At 44.9% G+C, this 14,142-nt stretch overlaps 1 protein-coding gene across 4 annotated transcripts in view; it reads right to left on the bottom strand.

Annotated features, from left to right (window-relative positions):
• scfd2 (sec1 family domain containing 2) overlaps window positions 1–14,142 on the bottom strand; it is a 422,892-nt gene that overhangs the window by 334,926 nt on the left and 73,824 nt on the right. For all 4 annotated transcript variants that reach the window (XM_068035388.1, XM_068035379.1, XM_068035369.1 and 1 more), the window contains exon 3: window positions 87–214. In XM_068035388.1, the coding sequence (XP_067891489.1) occupies window positions 87–214 (128 nt within the window). The remainder of the gene's footprint in view (window positions 1–86; window positions 215–14,142) is intronic.

Below are 14,142 nucleotides of genomic sequence, written 5' to 3'. Positions count from 1 at the left end.
GTGCCCATTTTCAGAAACAAGAGATCATGAGCTACCAGACTACTCAGCCGAAGAAAAGGGAGAGTAAGTTAGTTTATGCACATTACCCAAGCTCATCTTGATAGGGAGATTCTCCTTGCTAGCTGCCTCCACTAGGTGCCTCTGCACTTCCATCACAGCTTCTTTTTGTTTCATGTATAGCATGGACTCCCATAGAGCTTTGGCTAAAGGGTCACTGCAGTGAAACAACAAGAATTAAAATTAAATATCTGCATTTCTTCACAAAATATGTAAAATACTTTTGTGTGTTTTAAAACTTATTTATGCTCTACCTGTTTCTATTTTGAGGAAAAAAAATAATTTTTTCCAAAGTTATTTCCTATACCTCGTGGATTCCTTAAAAATCAGTTGGCAGATGAAATATTCACAGGATTCTGGCAACATCACTTCAACTCACAGCCAGCAGCTGCACGATGGCAGCACAAGATATTTTTCTCCTTGTGGGAAAGCACCTCGACTCCACACTATATCTCCACTATCAATCTTTCCCTGGCAAAGATTAGGAATGTGCCAGGTGGGGAAATGGTGAGTTGGAATTCATATTCTGCCATTACTAGAGGCAGAGGACACTGATGATTCTTCCAGTTTTCTGCCCAATACGAAAGTTATAATCTATCCCAGCATGTCATGCACTGTATTCTAGAATGTTTCATCATTTTCATCTGATAAATGCAGAACAGAACCACCCTGGCCAAGTGCACCCATATGCTGTTTATCTTATGGAATCACTTAGATTGAAAGAATGCTGGAATATGAGGTGATGCTCTTCCAACAAACCTACTTCATTTATACTTCAAAGTTACATCAGCAGCTATGTATAATAGTGCCCTGAGACAAAGATTAGATTAGGGCGCATGGAATTGGGGTTAATATATTAGCATTGATTGAAAATTTGGTTACTGGACAGAAAACAGAGATTAGGAAAGAAGAAGTCATTTTCAGGATAGCAGACTGTAACTTGTGGAGTGCTGCAAGGATTGGTGCTTGGGCCTCAACTATTTACCATCTACACCAATGACTCAGATGAAGGGACAGAGTGTAATATATCCAATTTTGCTGACGATACAAAGTGAGGTGGGAAAGTAAGCTGGAGGAAGATGCAAAGGGATGTAGACAGGCTAAGTAAGTTGGCAAAAAGGTGGCAGATGGAGTATAATGTAGGGAATTGTGAAGCTATCCACTTTGGTAAGAAGAATGGAAAAGCAGAATTATTTTTAGGTGAGAAACTAGTAAATTTGGTATTCAGAGGGATTTGGGGGTCCTTGTAGACAAGTCACAGAAAGATAACAAGCAGCTACAGCAAACAATTAGGAAGGCAAGGGGGTTGGAGTATAAAGTAAGGAAGCCTTGCTGCAATTGCAGTGCATTCCAGATCCTAACCACTCACTGTGTAAAAACATTTTTCTCATCCGCCGTTGGTTCCTTTGCCAATCACCTTAAATCGGTGTCCTCTGGTTCTTGACCCTTCGGCCAATGGGAACAGCTTCTCTCTATCCACTTAGTCTCGACCACTCATGTTTTTGAACATCTCCATTAAATCTCCTAGCAACCTCTTCTTCTCCAAGAACAACAACCCCAGTTTCTTCAATCTATCCACATAATTGATGTCCCTCGTCCCTCGAATTATTCTTGTAAATCTTTTCTGCACCCTCTCTAAAGCATTCACATCCTTGTCAAGAAAACACTAGAAGCCAAATGAGAAATATTAATTCATCGGTTGGTAACATACATTAAACTTATAATGGAAAAAATCCTACAGTTAACTTTTAAAAACAAACTGACAACTAAGATGGCCACCACAATTTGCATTCTGAAAGACCAAAGGATCGAATCGGAGACAGAAGTCTAACAAGAAGCTCAGCCAGGACAATGCTTTGGTTCTTCTTTCTTCTTCTTTGGCCTCCTTGTCTAGAGAGACAATGGGTAAGCGCCTGGAGTGGCTATAAAGGCCAATTCTAGAGTGGCAGACTCTTCCACAGGTGCTGCAGATAAAATTGGTTGACAGGGCTGTTACGCAGTTGACTCTCTCCTTGCGCTTCTGACTTTTTTCCTGCCAACTGCTAAGTCTCTTCGACTCGCCACGCTTTAGCCCCGCCTTGATGGTTGCCCGCCAGCTCTGGCGAACGCTGGCAATTGACTCCCACGACTTGTGATCAATGTCACAGGACTTCATGTCACGTTTGCAGACGTCTTTAAAGCGGAGACAAGGACGGCTGGTGGGTCTGATACCAGTGACGAGCTCGCTGTACAATGTGTCCTTGGGGATCCTGCCATCTTCCATGCGGCTCACATGGCCAAGCCATCTCAGGCACCGCTGCCTTAGTAGGGTGTATATGCTGGGGATGTTGGCCGCCTCGAGGACTTCAGTGTTGGAGATACGGTCTTGCCACCTGATGCCAAGGATTCTCCGGAGGCAGCGAAGATGGAATGAATTGAGACGTCGCTCTTGGCTGACGTACGTTGTCCAGGCCTCGCTGACGTAGAGCAAGGTACTGAGGACACAGGCCTGATACACTTGGACTTTTGTGTTCCGTGTCAGTGCGCCATTTTCCCACACTCTTATGGCCAGTCTGGACATAGCAATGGAAGCCTTTCCCATGCGCTTGTTGATTTCTGCATCGAGAGACAGGTTACTGGTGATAGTTGAACCTAGGTAGGTGAACTCTTGAACCACATCCAGAGTGTGGTCGCCGATATTTATGGATGGGGCATTTGTGACGTCCTATCCCATGATGTTCGTTTTCTTGAAGCTGATGGTGAGGTCAAATTCGTTGCAGGCAGCCGCAAACCTTCCATGAGTCTCTGCAGACACTCTTCATTGTGAGATGTTAATGCAGCATCGTCAGCAAAGAGGAGTTCCCTGATAAGGACTTTCCGTACTTTGGTCTTCGCTTTTAGACGGGCAAGGTTGAACAACCTGCCACCTGATCTTGTGTGGAGGAAAATTCCTCCTTCTGAAGACTTGAACACATGTGAGAAGATGATCCCAAACAGTGTAGGTGCAAGAACACAGCCCTGTTTCACGCCACTCAGGATAGGAAAGGGGTCTGATGAGGCGCCGCTATGCTGAATTGTGCCTTTCATATTGTCATGGAATGAGGTGATGATACTCAGTAGCTTTGGTGGGCATCCAATCTTTTCTAGAAGTCTGAAGAGACCACGTCTGCTGACAAGGTCAAAGGCTTTGGTGAGATCAATGAAAGCAACTTAGAGGGGTATCTGTTGTTCTTGGCATTTCTCTTGTCGCTGTCAAAGGGAGAACAGCAAATCAATGGTGGATCTCTCTGCTCGAAAGCCACACTTGCCTCAGGGTAGACACGCTCAGCCAGCTTCTGGAGTCTGTTTAAAGCGACTCGAGCAAAGACTTTCCCCACTATGCTGAGCAGGGAGATTCCACGGTAGTTGTTGCAGTCACCACGGTCACCCTTGTTCTTATAGAGGGTGATGATATTGGCATCGCACATGTCCTGTGGTACTGCTCCCTCGTCCCAGCACAGGCAAAGCAGTTCGTACAGTGCTGCACGTATAGCAGGCTTGGCACTCTTGATGATTTCAGGGGTAATGCCGTCCTTCCCAGGGGCTTTTCCGCTGGCTAGAGAATCAATGGCATCACCGAGTTCCGGTTTTGTTGGCTGTACGCCCAGCTCATCTATCACTGGCAGAGACTGGGCTGCGTTGAGGGCGGTCTCAGTGACGACATTTTCCCTAGAGTACAGTTCTAGGTAGTGCTCCACCCAGCGGTCCATTTGCTTGCGTTGGTCAGTGATTGTGTCCCCTGATTTAGATTTGAGGGGGGCAATCCTCATGATGCTTGGCCCAAAAGCCCTCTTAATGCCATCATACATTCCTCTGAAATTTCCGGTGTCAGAGGCCAGCTGAATATGACTGCATAGGTGTTGCCAGTAGTCATTTGCGCAGCGCCTGGCTGTTTTTTGTGCAGTGCTTCTGGCTGCTTTACGTGCTACGGATGTTAACTCGCTGGGGGCTTTCTTGTAGTTCAGCAGTGCAATGCGCTTAGCGGCTATGACAGGTTCCAGCTCTTCAATGTGAAATTGAAACCAGTCTGCATTCCGCTTCATACGTTTGCCATAGGTGGTCATTGCTGAGTCGTAGATGGCGTCTCTGATGTGGGCCCACTAGGTCTCTGCATCCCCTGTGGGAGTGTTTTGAAGGGCTTTTTCGAATGAATTCAGAAACTTTCGTAACAGCTATGGATGAGAAATTCTGTTAGTGTTGATGCGCGGGCAGCCCTTCTGCTTGGAGTGATGCAGCCTCTTTGGTTTGAGGCTTACCTTGCTGCAGGGAGTGGTCAGTGTCGCAGTCCGTACTGTGGAAGCTGCGTGTGATTTGAACGCTGTTTAGAGAGGCTCGCCTTGTGACGATGAAGTCCAGCTAGTGCCAACGGCGTGATCATGGGTGCCTCCGAGAAACCTGGTGACAGGGTTTAGTGTGAAAGAATGAGTTGGTGATGCAGAGGTTATGATAGGTACACAACTCAAGCAGTCTCTGACCATTCTCATTCATCCTACCAGTGTCATAGCGCCCAAGGCAGGAGGGCCATGAGTCATGGTCGGCCCCAACCCTGGCATTAAAGTCCCCCAGCAGGAATAGGCGTTCGGTGTTGGGGATGCTCCTCGTGATATTATGGAGTTCCTCGTAGAACTGGTCCTTAGCTTCAGGTGGGCGGCAGAGTGTTAGAGAATAGATGCTGAGTAGGTGTACTAGACCAGAGGCGGTGAACAGTCGGATGGACAGTATGCGTTCCGAGCTATTTGAGGGTGACTCTATCATGCTGAGCAAACAGTTTCTGATGGCGAAGCCAACTCCATGCTGTCTTGGTTCTTCAGGATCCCTACCCTGCCAGAAGGCGGCGTACTCTTGCTCTGCTAGAGATCCGCTCGCAGCGAGGCGTGTCTCCTGAAGTGCTGCAATGTCTACATTGAGTCTACTGAGCTCGTTGTTAATGATGGCGGTCTTCAAGAATCATTGATTTGTGTAAGGTCTTCCGACAGGTTAGGACACATAGTTCTGACGTTCCAGCTTGCAAAACGAAGGGCTGGTACCTTCTTTCCTTTTTTGGTCGTGCCATTTAGTGCGATGTTGCAGTCCACTTGTCGGGCAATGACCCTGAGCTCCAAGCACCCATTGAAGCAGGTGAACTGTGGCGGGACAGAACCTTACTGACCGGGGGCTGCCCGGTTTGAGGCGGGTGGTAGCTGTCCAGTGAGATGCGATGACCTCTTCCACCGACAAAGGCAACCCGTGGCGCCCAATCTCTACGCCAATTGAGCTGGATTTATAACCCGTAACTGCTGCCTTCCGTGTTGATTTGGTCGCTGTGAGGCGACTATGGAGTGACCTCTCCATGGCGCATACCTGGGCGGATGTATGGAGGTTGTGAGTTGCCCAGGCGTCAAAACCCCCCTCCCAGCCTTCCTGGTGGGGTCCAAAGGAGTGCAGAGCACGAAGTTTGGCATTGGTATGGCTGCAGGAACTGCCGGAAACATGCCAAAGGTGACACAAGACCGCCTTCGGGGTTCCACTCCAGATTTTCTGTTAGGGTTTACTCCCTTAGCCTTGGTCTCTCCCGAGATGCCCACAAGGCAGTGGGGTTGTTTTGGTTAATGGAGTAGATTATCCAGATCACCCTCTTTAGCATGACATTCAAACCCATCTTGAGGCATTCACAAGTGGAGATGTCCCTTATGGGGGTTAACACTGACAATACCACCTAAGAGGTGTTTTGGGTTTTAGATTTTGGACCTCATTAAAAATAAAGGGGATTGAGATAACCATGTGACCGTCTCCCCAGGCTGTGTAAAACTGGGAGTTTTGTTACACACAAAAAGACAAGCAGTAACTGAGTGTGCAGTAGCAGAGAAGGTTCTGTGCCTCTCTTTCTCTCTGTCCAGAAAACATCAAGTTTGAAAACTGTCTGGAACTGTGGACCCTCTAAGCTTACCGACTGCTACAGCCAGAGACTAAGGGAGAGAGCTACCTACAATTCTGCCTCCAAGAAAACCCTGAGCAAAGCGGGCCAGCCACAAAGTGCACTTTGACCAGCCGAGGACTTCAAGAATACAACTCCAGCTGGAAGACCACCAAATCATCCAACCTCAGATTGTGTATTTAACTTTTATTTATTCTGGACTTGAAATCCAACCATAAAAACTACTTTCCACTTTAACATCTATTTGTGTGTGTGAGATCCTCGAGTGAATGTGTGCGTGAATGTGTAGCATATTTTTTATTATTTTAGATCGGGTTTAGCTTGTTGAGTATTATAAACTTACCTCTTTCTTGTTCAAACCCAAGAAACTGTTCTTTCATGATCACATTAGAGGTAAAAGGTAAAACACGCACTGAGGTGATGAGCACAACTACTGTTTAAAAAGGAATAATCCCTGTTGCAGTCAAAGAAGAGGAAGGGCAAGAGAGGCAACTGTGAGTAACCCCCCCGCCCCCCTTCACCCTGGCCGTAACACTTTCTAAAGTGTGGTGCCCAGAAGTGGACACAAACCTCTAGTTGAGGCCGAACCAGTGTTTCCTAAAGGTGCATCATAACTTTCTTGCTTTTGTACTCTATGCATCTATTTATAAAGCCCAGGATCCCACATGCTTTACTGACCGCTTTCTCAACCTGGCCTGCCACCTTCAACGATTTGTGCACATCTACCTCCCCAGGTCCCTCCATTCCTGCACCCACTTTAGCGTTGCACCATTATTTTATATTGCCTCTCCTCATTCTTCCTACCAAAATGCATCACTTCACACTTCTCTGCATTAAATTTCATCTGCCACGTCAGCCCATTCCATCAGCCTATGTACTCTTGAAGTTTATCACTATCCTCCTCACAATACTTCCAAGTTTTGTGTCATCAGCAGATTTTGAAATTGTGCCCTGCACATACAGGTCTAGATAATGACGTAACATATCAAGAAAAGCGGTGGTGCTAGTACTGACCCCTGGGGTAGCCCAGTGTATACCTTCCTCCAGTCCGAAAAACAACCATTCACCACTACTCCCTGTTTAATGTCACTCAGCCAACTTCATATCTATGCTGCTACTGTTCCTTTTATTCCAGGGGCTTCAGCTTTGCTGTGGCACTTTATCAAACACCGTTTGGAAGTCCATATACAATACATCAACCACATTACCCTCATCAATCGTCTTTGTTACCTCGTCAAAAAAACTCCATAAAGTTGTCTCAACATAATTTGCCTTCAACAAATCTGTGCTGCCTTTCCTTAATTAATCCACACTTGTCTAAGAGACTGTTATTTTTGTTCCCACCACCGAGATTAAACTGGCTGGCCCTTAAGTTGCTTATATCCTTTTTGAATAAGGGCGTAATATTTGCAGTTCTCTAAAACTCTGGAACCACCCCCATATCCAAGGAGGAATTGGAAAATCATGGCCACTCCCTCTACAATTTCCACCTTTACTTCCCTTGGCATCATTGAATGCATCCTATCCGGTCCTGATGACTTAGCAACTTTAAGTACAGTCAGCCTTTCTAATAACTGCTCTTTTTGAAATTTTTATCCCATCCATTGTCATAACTACCTCCTCTTTCACTATGACTTCGGCACCATCTTCTTCCTTGGTAAAGACAGATGCAATTTACTCATTTAGTACCTCAGCCGTCCCTTTTCCTCCATGTGTAGATTCGTTTATTGGTCCCTAATTGGCCCCACCCTCCTCTTATTACCCTTTTACTATTTATATGGATAGAATCAATCACAGAATTATAATAGCACAGAAGGAGGCCATTCGGCCCATCGTGTCTGCACCAGCTGTCTGAATGGGTAATTCACCTAGTGCCATTCCCACGCCTTGTCCCCATGCCTTGTCCCCATAACCCTGCACATTCTTCCATTTTAGAGAACAGTCTAATTCCCTTTTGAATGCCTCGACTGAACCTGCCTGCGCCACACTCTCAGGCAGTGCATTCCAGACCTTAACTACTCTCTGCATGAAAATGTTTTTCCTCATGTCGCTTTTGCCAATTACTTTAAATCTGTGGCCTCTTGTTCTCGATCCTTTCATGAGTGGGAACTGTTTCTCTCTATCTACTCTGTCCAGACCCCTCATGATTTTGAATACCTTGATCTAGAGGCTTGCTACCCGACCGGAACCCGACGACATGCATCGGTCGGGTCGGGCCGGACACACACGGTAAGTGCTCTGCTGGTAAGTATTGAAATTTTTTTTAAAACTTACCTGAGCTGGGAGTCGAGGACGAAACTGAGTATGCGCAGTGAGCGAGTGACGTCACTATGACGTCATCACGCAGATGCTGCAGCTTCTTGCAGGTTCGGTGTCAGGAAGTTAAGTAAACGGATGGCCAGGTCAGGCTCAAGGCAAAATCGGAGGGACTCAGGCTGGGTCAGGTTCCGGTTTGGTTCTTCTTTCCCGACCTGAGCAGGCCTCTACCTCGATCAAATCATCTCTCAGCCTTTTCTCTTTCAAGGACAACAATTCCAACTTCTCCAATCTATCTTCATAACTGAAGTTCCTCATCCCTGGAACCATTCTTGTGAATCTTTTCTGCACCCTCTCCAATGCTTTCACATCTTTCCTGAAGTGCAGTGCCCAGAACCGGATGCAATACTCCAGCTGAGGCCAAACTAGTGTCTTATACAAGTTCAACATAACCTCCTTGCTCTTGTACTCTATGCCCCAATTAATAAAGCCTAGGATACTGTATGCTTTTATTAATTGCTCTCTCAACCTATCCTACATATACATCCAGGTCCCTCTGCTCCTGCACCCACTTTAGAGTTGTACCCTTTATTTTATATTGTTTTTCCATGTGCTTCCTACCAAAATGAGTCACTTCACATTTTTCCACATTGAACTTCATCTGCTACTTGTCCGCCCATTCCGCCAATTTGTCTATGTCCTGTTTGAGGTTCTGCACGATCCTCCTCACAGTTCACAGTGCTTCCATTGCCGACAGAAGACTTTTGGATTCCCCTTTATGTTAGTTGCCAGTCTCTTCTCATACTCATTTTCGTTTATGTTTTTAATGTATACTTCAGTTCTGAAGATGACTATATTTGCAAAATATTAACTTGTCTTTTCTCTTGACAGATGATGAGTGACCTATTGTGTATTTACAGCAATGCACTTTCTTTTATTCGTCTCTGGAATCTGAGCACCACTGGCAAAGCCAGCAGTTATTGCCCATCCATTATTGCCCTCGAGAAGGTGGTGGTGAGCCGCCGCCTTGAACCATTGCAACCCATATGGTGTAGGTACACCTACAGTGCTGTTAGGGAGAGTTTTCCAGGATTTTGACCCAGCAACAGTGAAGGAACGGCGATAGTTCCAAGTCAAGATGGTCTGTGGCTTCGAGGGGAACTGCAGGTGGTGGTGTTCTCATGCATCTGCAGCTCTTATTCTTCTAGGTGGCAGAGTTTCCAGGTCTGGAAGGTGCTGTTGAAGGAGTCTTGGCAAGTTGCTGCAGTGCATCTTGTAAATGGTGTATACTGTTGCCACTGTGCGCCTGTGGCAGAGGAGGGAATGAATATTTAAGGTGATGGGGGCCAATCAAGTAGGCTGCTTTGTCTTGGATGGTGTCAAGCTTGAGTGTTGTTGGAGCTGCACTCATCCAGGCAAATGTATGTCTCTAATTGTAGCCCAGCGAAGAGTTAATACCTTCAGAAGAGGAGAAAATTGGAAGTAAAGAGCTGGGGTTTTACGCCACCCCAACAAGCCGGATGATGGCAGGAGGGTGGCACCAAACGGAGCGGGAGGCTCCGGTGAGCCTTTCCTGACCCGCTCCCTCCTCCGCCCCCCTTTCACATAGCGCAGGGGTGGGGGGGATGGTGGTGAAAAACAGCCTGCCCAACCCAGGCCAATTAAGGCCCTTAAGTGGCCACTTAAGGGCTGTCGCCCGCCTCCACACGGATTGTACGCGTGGCAAGCAGGCGTCCTGAGCCGTAAAAGCTGCCTGGGAAAAGCAGGCAGCATCCGATCGTCTCGGGAAAGGCCCTGCTTATCGGGCGCAGGGTGCCCGATGGAGGGCCGCCCCTGCTACCCCAACCACCCCCAAGACCCAACATGCCCCCTTTCCCCCCAAATGACCACCCTTGCATGGCTGGGGCCCGACCGATTACTCCCAGCACAGCAACCAAAACTTACCTGGACTCCTGGCTCCATGTCTTCCTCTGCGGTCGGCTGGGCTGCAGTCCCAGCAGTGGCCACCACTCCTGGTGGCGCCGCTGGGACTAAGAGCTGCCGGCCCGCTGATTGGCTGGCAGCTCAATGAGGTAGGACTTTCTCCCTTAAACGGGTGAAAGTCACACCCCGGAACAATTAAAGCCTGGCGACCCGTAAAATGCGGGTTAGATCCCCAGGCGACTCCCGTCTGCCCAATGTGAAATCCCGGCCAAGGTCTTTGTTCCAGGTTGTATTCGTGACTTTGGTGCATAGGAGCTTGTAACAGATGGTGCCCTTGCTATTAGAGACATCGCTGTAAAGCAAATTGTGTTTGCTCTGTACTTGGATATATATGCCACTACAGCATAAATTTGGCACTAATGTTACAGTGTAACAAGGACATCAAAGCATCCACTTTTTCCACTTAAGGTTTTAAGTCCAATCTGAAGCTGGCTGCATATTTTTCAATCCATTAAGTCGTAATTTCCTGAGGATGAACATTTTTAAAAAGAAGTTAAGGAAAGGGATGCCAGCATTGAAGAAAGACCTAAATTTTGTTGCTTTGGTAGTCATTGTTTCTTCTAAATTGAACAGTGGCAAAGGGATACAGTATTACGAATATTCAAAGCGCCACTTTATTCAGTTAGGCGTGTGAAATGGTACATGACCTCCCCAAACCCCCTCCCCTGTCCCATACCAAATAGTTCAAGAATAGACTGGGTCTATTATCTTCAACTCAAAACTAAATCTAGAAGATGAGAAAACAAAATTACTTGGGCTTAAATTAACTCAGCTGCATCAGATTTCAAAAATATATTCATATTCACAACATATGGCTCCAGAAGTAATTATTTTCCCATATCATACAAATTAAACAACCCATAGACCTGAATTAAAAAGAGAAAGTGCTGGAAATACTCAGCAGGTCTGGCAGCATCTGTGGAGACAGAAGCAGAGTTAACATTTCAGGTCTGTGGCCTTTCATCAGAACTGGCAAAAGTTAGAAATGTAATGAGTTTTGAGCAAGTGAAAGGGAAGACGGAGGAAGAAGAACACAAGGGAAAGTGTGAGATAGGGCAGAGGGAAGGAGAGATTAACGACAGAGATATCACAGAATAAAAGGCAAAGGGTGTGCTAATAGTTGTGGCAAAAGACAAAGCATTCGTCCAGAGTGTGTTAATGGCAGAATAATGAACAGCTCTATCCAAAAGCAAAAACATGAAAGACAGGTTTAAGACAGGCACATGGTTAAAAAAAAAAATTACATTAAATAAATAAAAATATTTTTAAAGTTTCTTTTTAAAAAAACATTAAAATGGCAATTAATCTCTGAAATTGTTGAACTCAATGTTGAATCCAAAAGGCTGTACAGTGCCTAATTGGAAGATGAGGTGTTGTTCCTCAAGCTTACGTTGAGCTTCATTGGAACACTGTAGCAGGCCAAGGACAGAAATGGGGGCATGAGAGCAGCGTGGTGAATTAAAAAGTGACAGGCGACAGGAAGCTCAGGGTCATGCTTGTGGACTGAGCAGAGGTGTTATTTCTGAAAACACGTCATCGCACATTTTGTGTTCGCATAGTAGCAGGAAATTTTTTTTTTTTTTAAAGTCAACATAGATTGTTCACATTCATTACAAGAAGTAACTAGAAAGTATCCGAAGATCAACCCATGCTTTCAGAAAAAAATATTGTTAACTTTATTTGTATTTGGTACCAATGTATTGCATTTACTTATTATTTCAAATGATGGACAATATGGTGGAGTGCTAATGGGATCTTCTTCTGGCACAACCATTTCCCAATAGGTAACTGTAATTTTAGCCAAATACAATAAATCTACCAAGGATTCAGGGGAAACTTCTTTCCCCAATGAGTGGGAAGAATGTGGAAATGCCAACAAAAGGAGTAGTTGAGGTGATTAGCATAGATGCATTTAAGGAGAAATCAGATAAGCACATGAGGCAGAAAGGAATGGAAAAGGATATCCAGAAAGGGTTAGATGAAGTAGGGTGGGAGGCGGCTTATATGGAGCATAAATACCAGCATAGATCAGCTGAACCGAACGGCCTGCTTCTGTGCTGTAAATTCTATGTAATACCTACATACATTAATTTTGTTTAAAAAATTATTAAATGCACTTCATGTGTATATTTACTTAACACCTACCAGTGTGACACCTTGCACTCTTTGACAAAAGTGTGGAATTCTGGCATGAATTTATCCGACATAGCATATCTTAGTGCAAATTCCAGGTTTTTGACCAGTAGTTGCAAGTGGTTCTTTGATTTCATCAGTGAGACTGCTGAGAATATTGAGATGCACAGTCCAGTTCTTGCTCCCTATCCTGAGGAGCTTCTCCTCATTTGTTGGACTTGCTTTCTTCTGCTGGCCTGGAGTGCTTATTCAGTTGTTCGAGCTGGCCATGATGACAGATCTCCCTCTCCCTACAAAGTTGCTGGTAGTTCCACAGTGTTGAACTCTTAACACTCCGTTGCCGTCCCTGGCAACTGTTAGGCTGAAGTCACATTGGACCCCAAGATGAGCTTCCAACCACATATCTGCTGCATCACTAAGTCCATCTATTGCTACCCAGATGTCAAATTTTGCTTCATAACACAACTGTGAAGCACTTTTAGACGTTTCATTATGTTAAAGGCTCCATATAAATACGAGTTGTTGTTATGTTAAAGGCTCCATTTTAGCAGATAACTATTAAACGGTAACCAAGAAATTAAAGCACAATGATGAAAGAACACTATTCGTTGAATGATTTTTACCAACAGACACAGAAAAAGGTTAGAGTATACATGCCCAAACTGTGGGAACTGGATTCCAAAGATCGCATGCTTGGTTACTGTGCCCATTACTTTTTTATCTTTACTAATCAAAGATGTAAATAGCTACTTCTGAATTCCCAAGTAGCTACATGTGGCTAGTGCCAAACATATTCAACACTTCTGAGGAACAAAAAAATCACAATTCAAGAGGTTAAACAGAAGGTAAATTTCCAGATAGCCATCATTTTGTTTTGATTATAAAGCTGTCAAGATACTGTGCTCCCCCACCACCTCCCAATGCCAGTAGAAAAGTCAAGGCCATCAGAGGGCACTAGTGGACTACACAGGAAATTTGAACCTTGTGATTGTGTGATTTCCAACTGTAAAAGCGGAGGTGGTAGAGGGAATAAATGATTGTCTCAACTTTTAAACACCACAATTCTGTAATTAATTCTAATGAGGCACTAGAAGTATTAAAAAAAAGGATGAAACTTGGCTATGTGGACTGATGCCTTGACAATTCATTATTGAGGCTTGCGTGTTTTCAGCAATAAATTTTCTCTTTAACTAACACTAGGCGAGATGGAGGGTCTGGAAAAGATGTAACAGAAAACACCGGCCTGCATGCCACAGTTCTCTAGTTTGCTTACAGCTCAAAAGGAGAGTTTACTCAGGACACGGACTCTGGTCTTGGCCATGTTCAAAGCAGCTTACAGTCGATGAAGACCTTCAGGCCTACATTATGGCAGTAATTCAAGACAATATACATACACAAAGAGAAGGGTAAAAGTTTATTGAAATGACTAAGATCACATCTAATCAAAATCTACAGGAAACCAGCTGTGAAAATAACTGTTGCCTTACTCAGTGGATAAGTCAGCGACATCAAAGGACCATATCCGTCATTCACAACATCAGAGATAAATTTTACTTTAAAGAAACTAATTTAAAAAATTTTTTTTTTGCTGTTGACTCTGATTTTGCGGTAAGAATAATGGTGAGGCTATCAGCACTCACCATTATTGAGCAAATCAGACAAAAACTTCCAGCATCTGCGCACATACGGTTAAAAACATAAATCAGTAAATTGCTGTTCGAGATGCCCTGCTCTTCCACCAGCTTTGCTATAACAGTATTTCACTAAGAGACTCGGCATTC

Source organism: Heterodontus francisci, chromosome 1, assembly GCF_036365525.1.
Source record: "Heterodontus francisci isolate sHetFra1 chromosome 1, sHetFra1.hap1, whole genome shotgun sequence".
In the NCBI taxonomy this organism is placed as follows: Eukaryota; Metazoa; Chordata; class Chondrichthyes; order Heterodontiformes; family Heterodontidae; genus Heterodontus; species Heterodontus francisci.
This window is presented reverse-complemented; position numbering and strand designations above follow the sequence as displayed.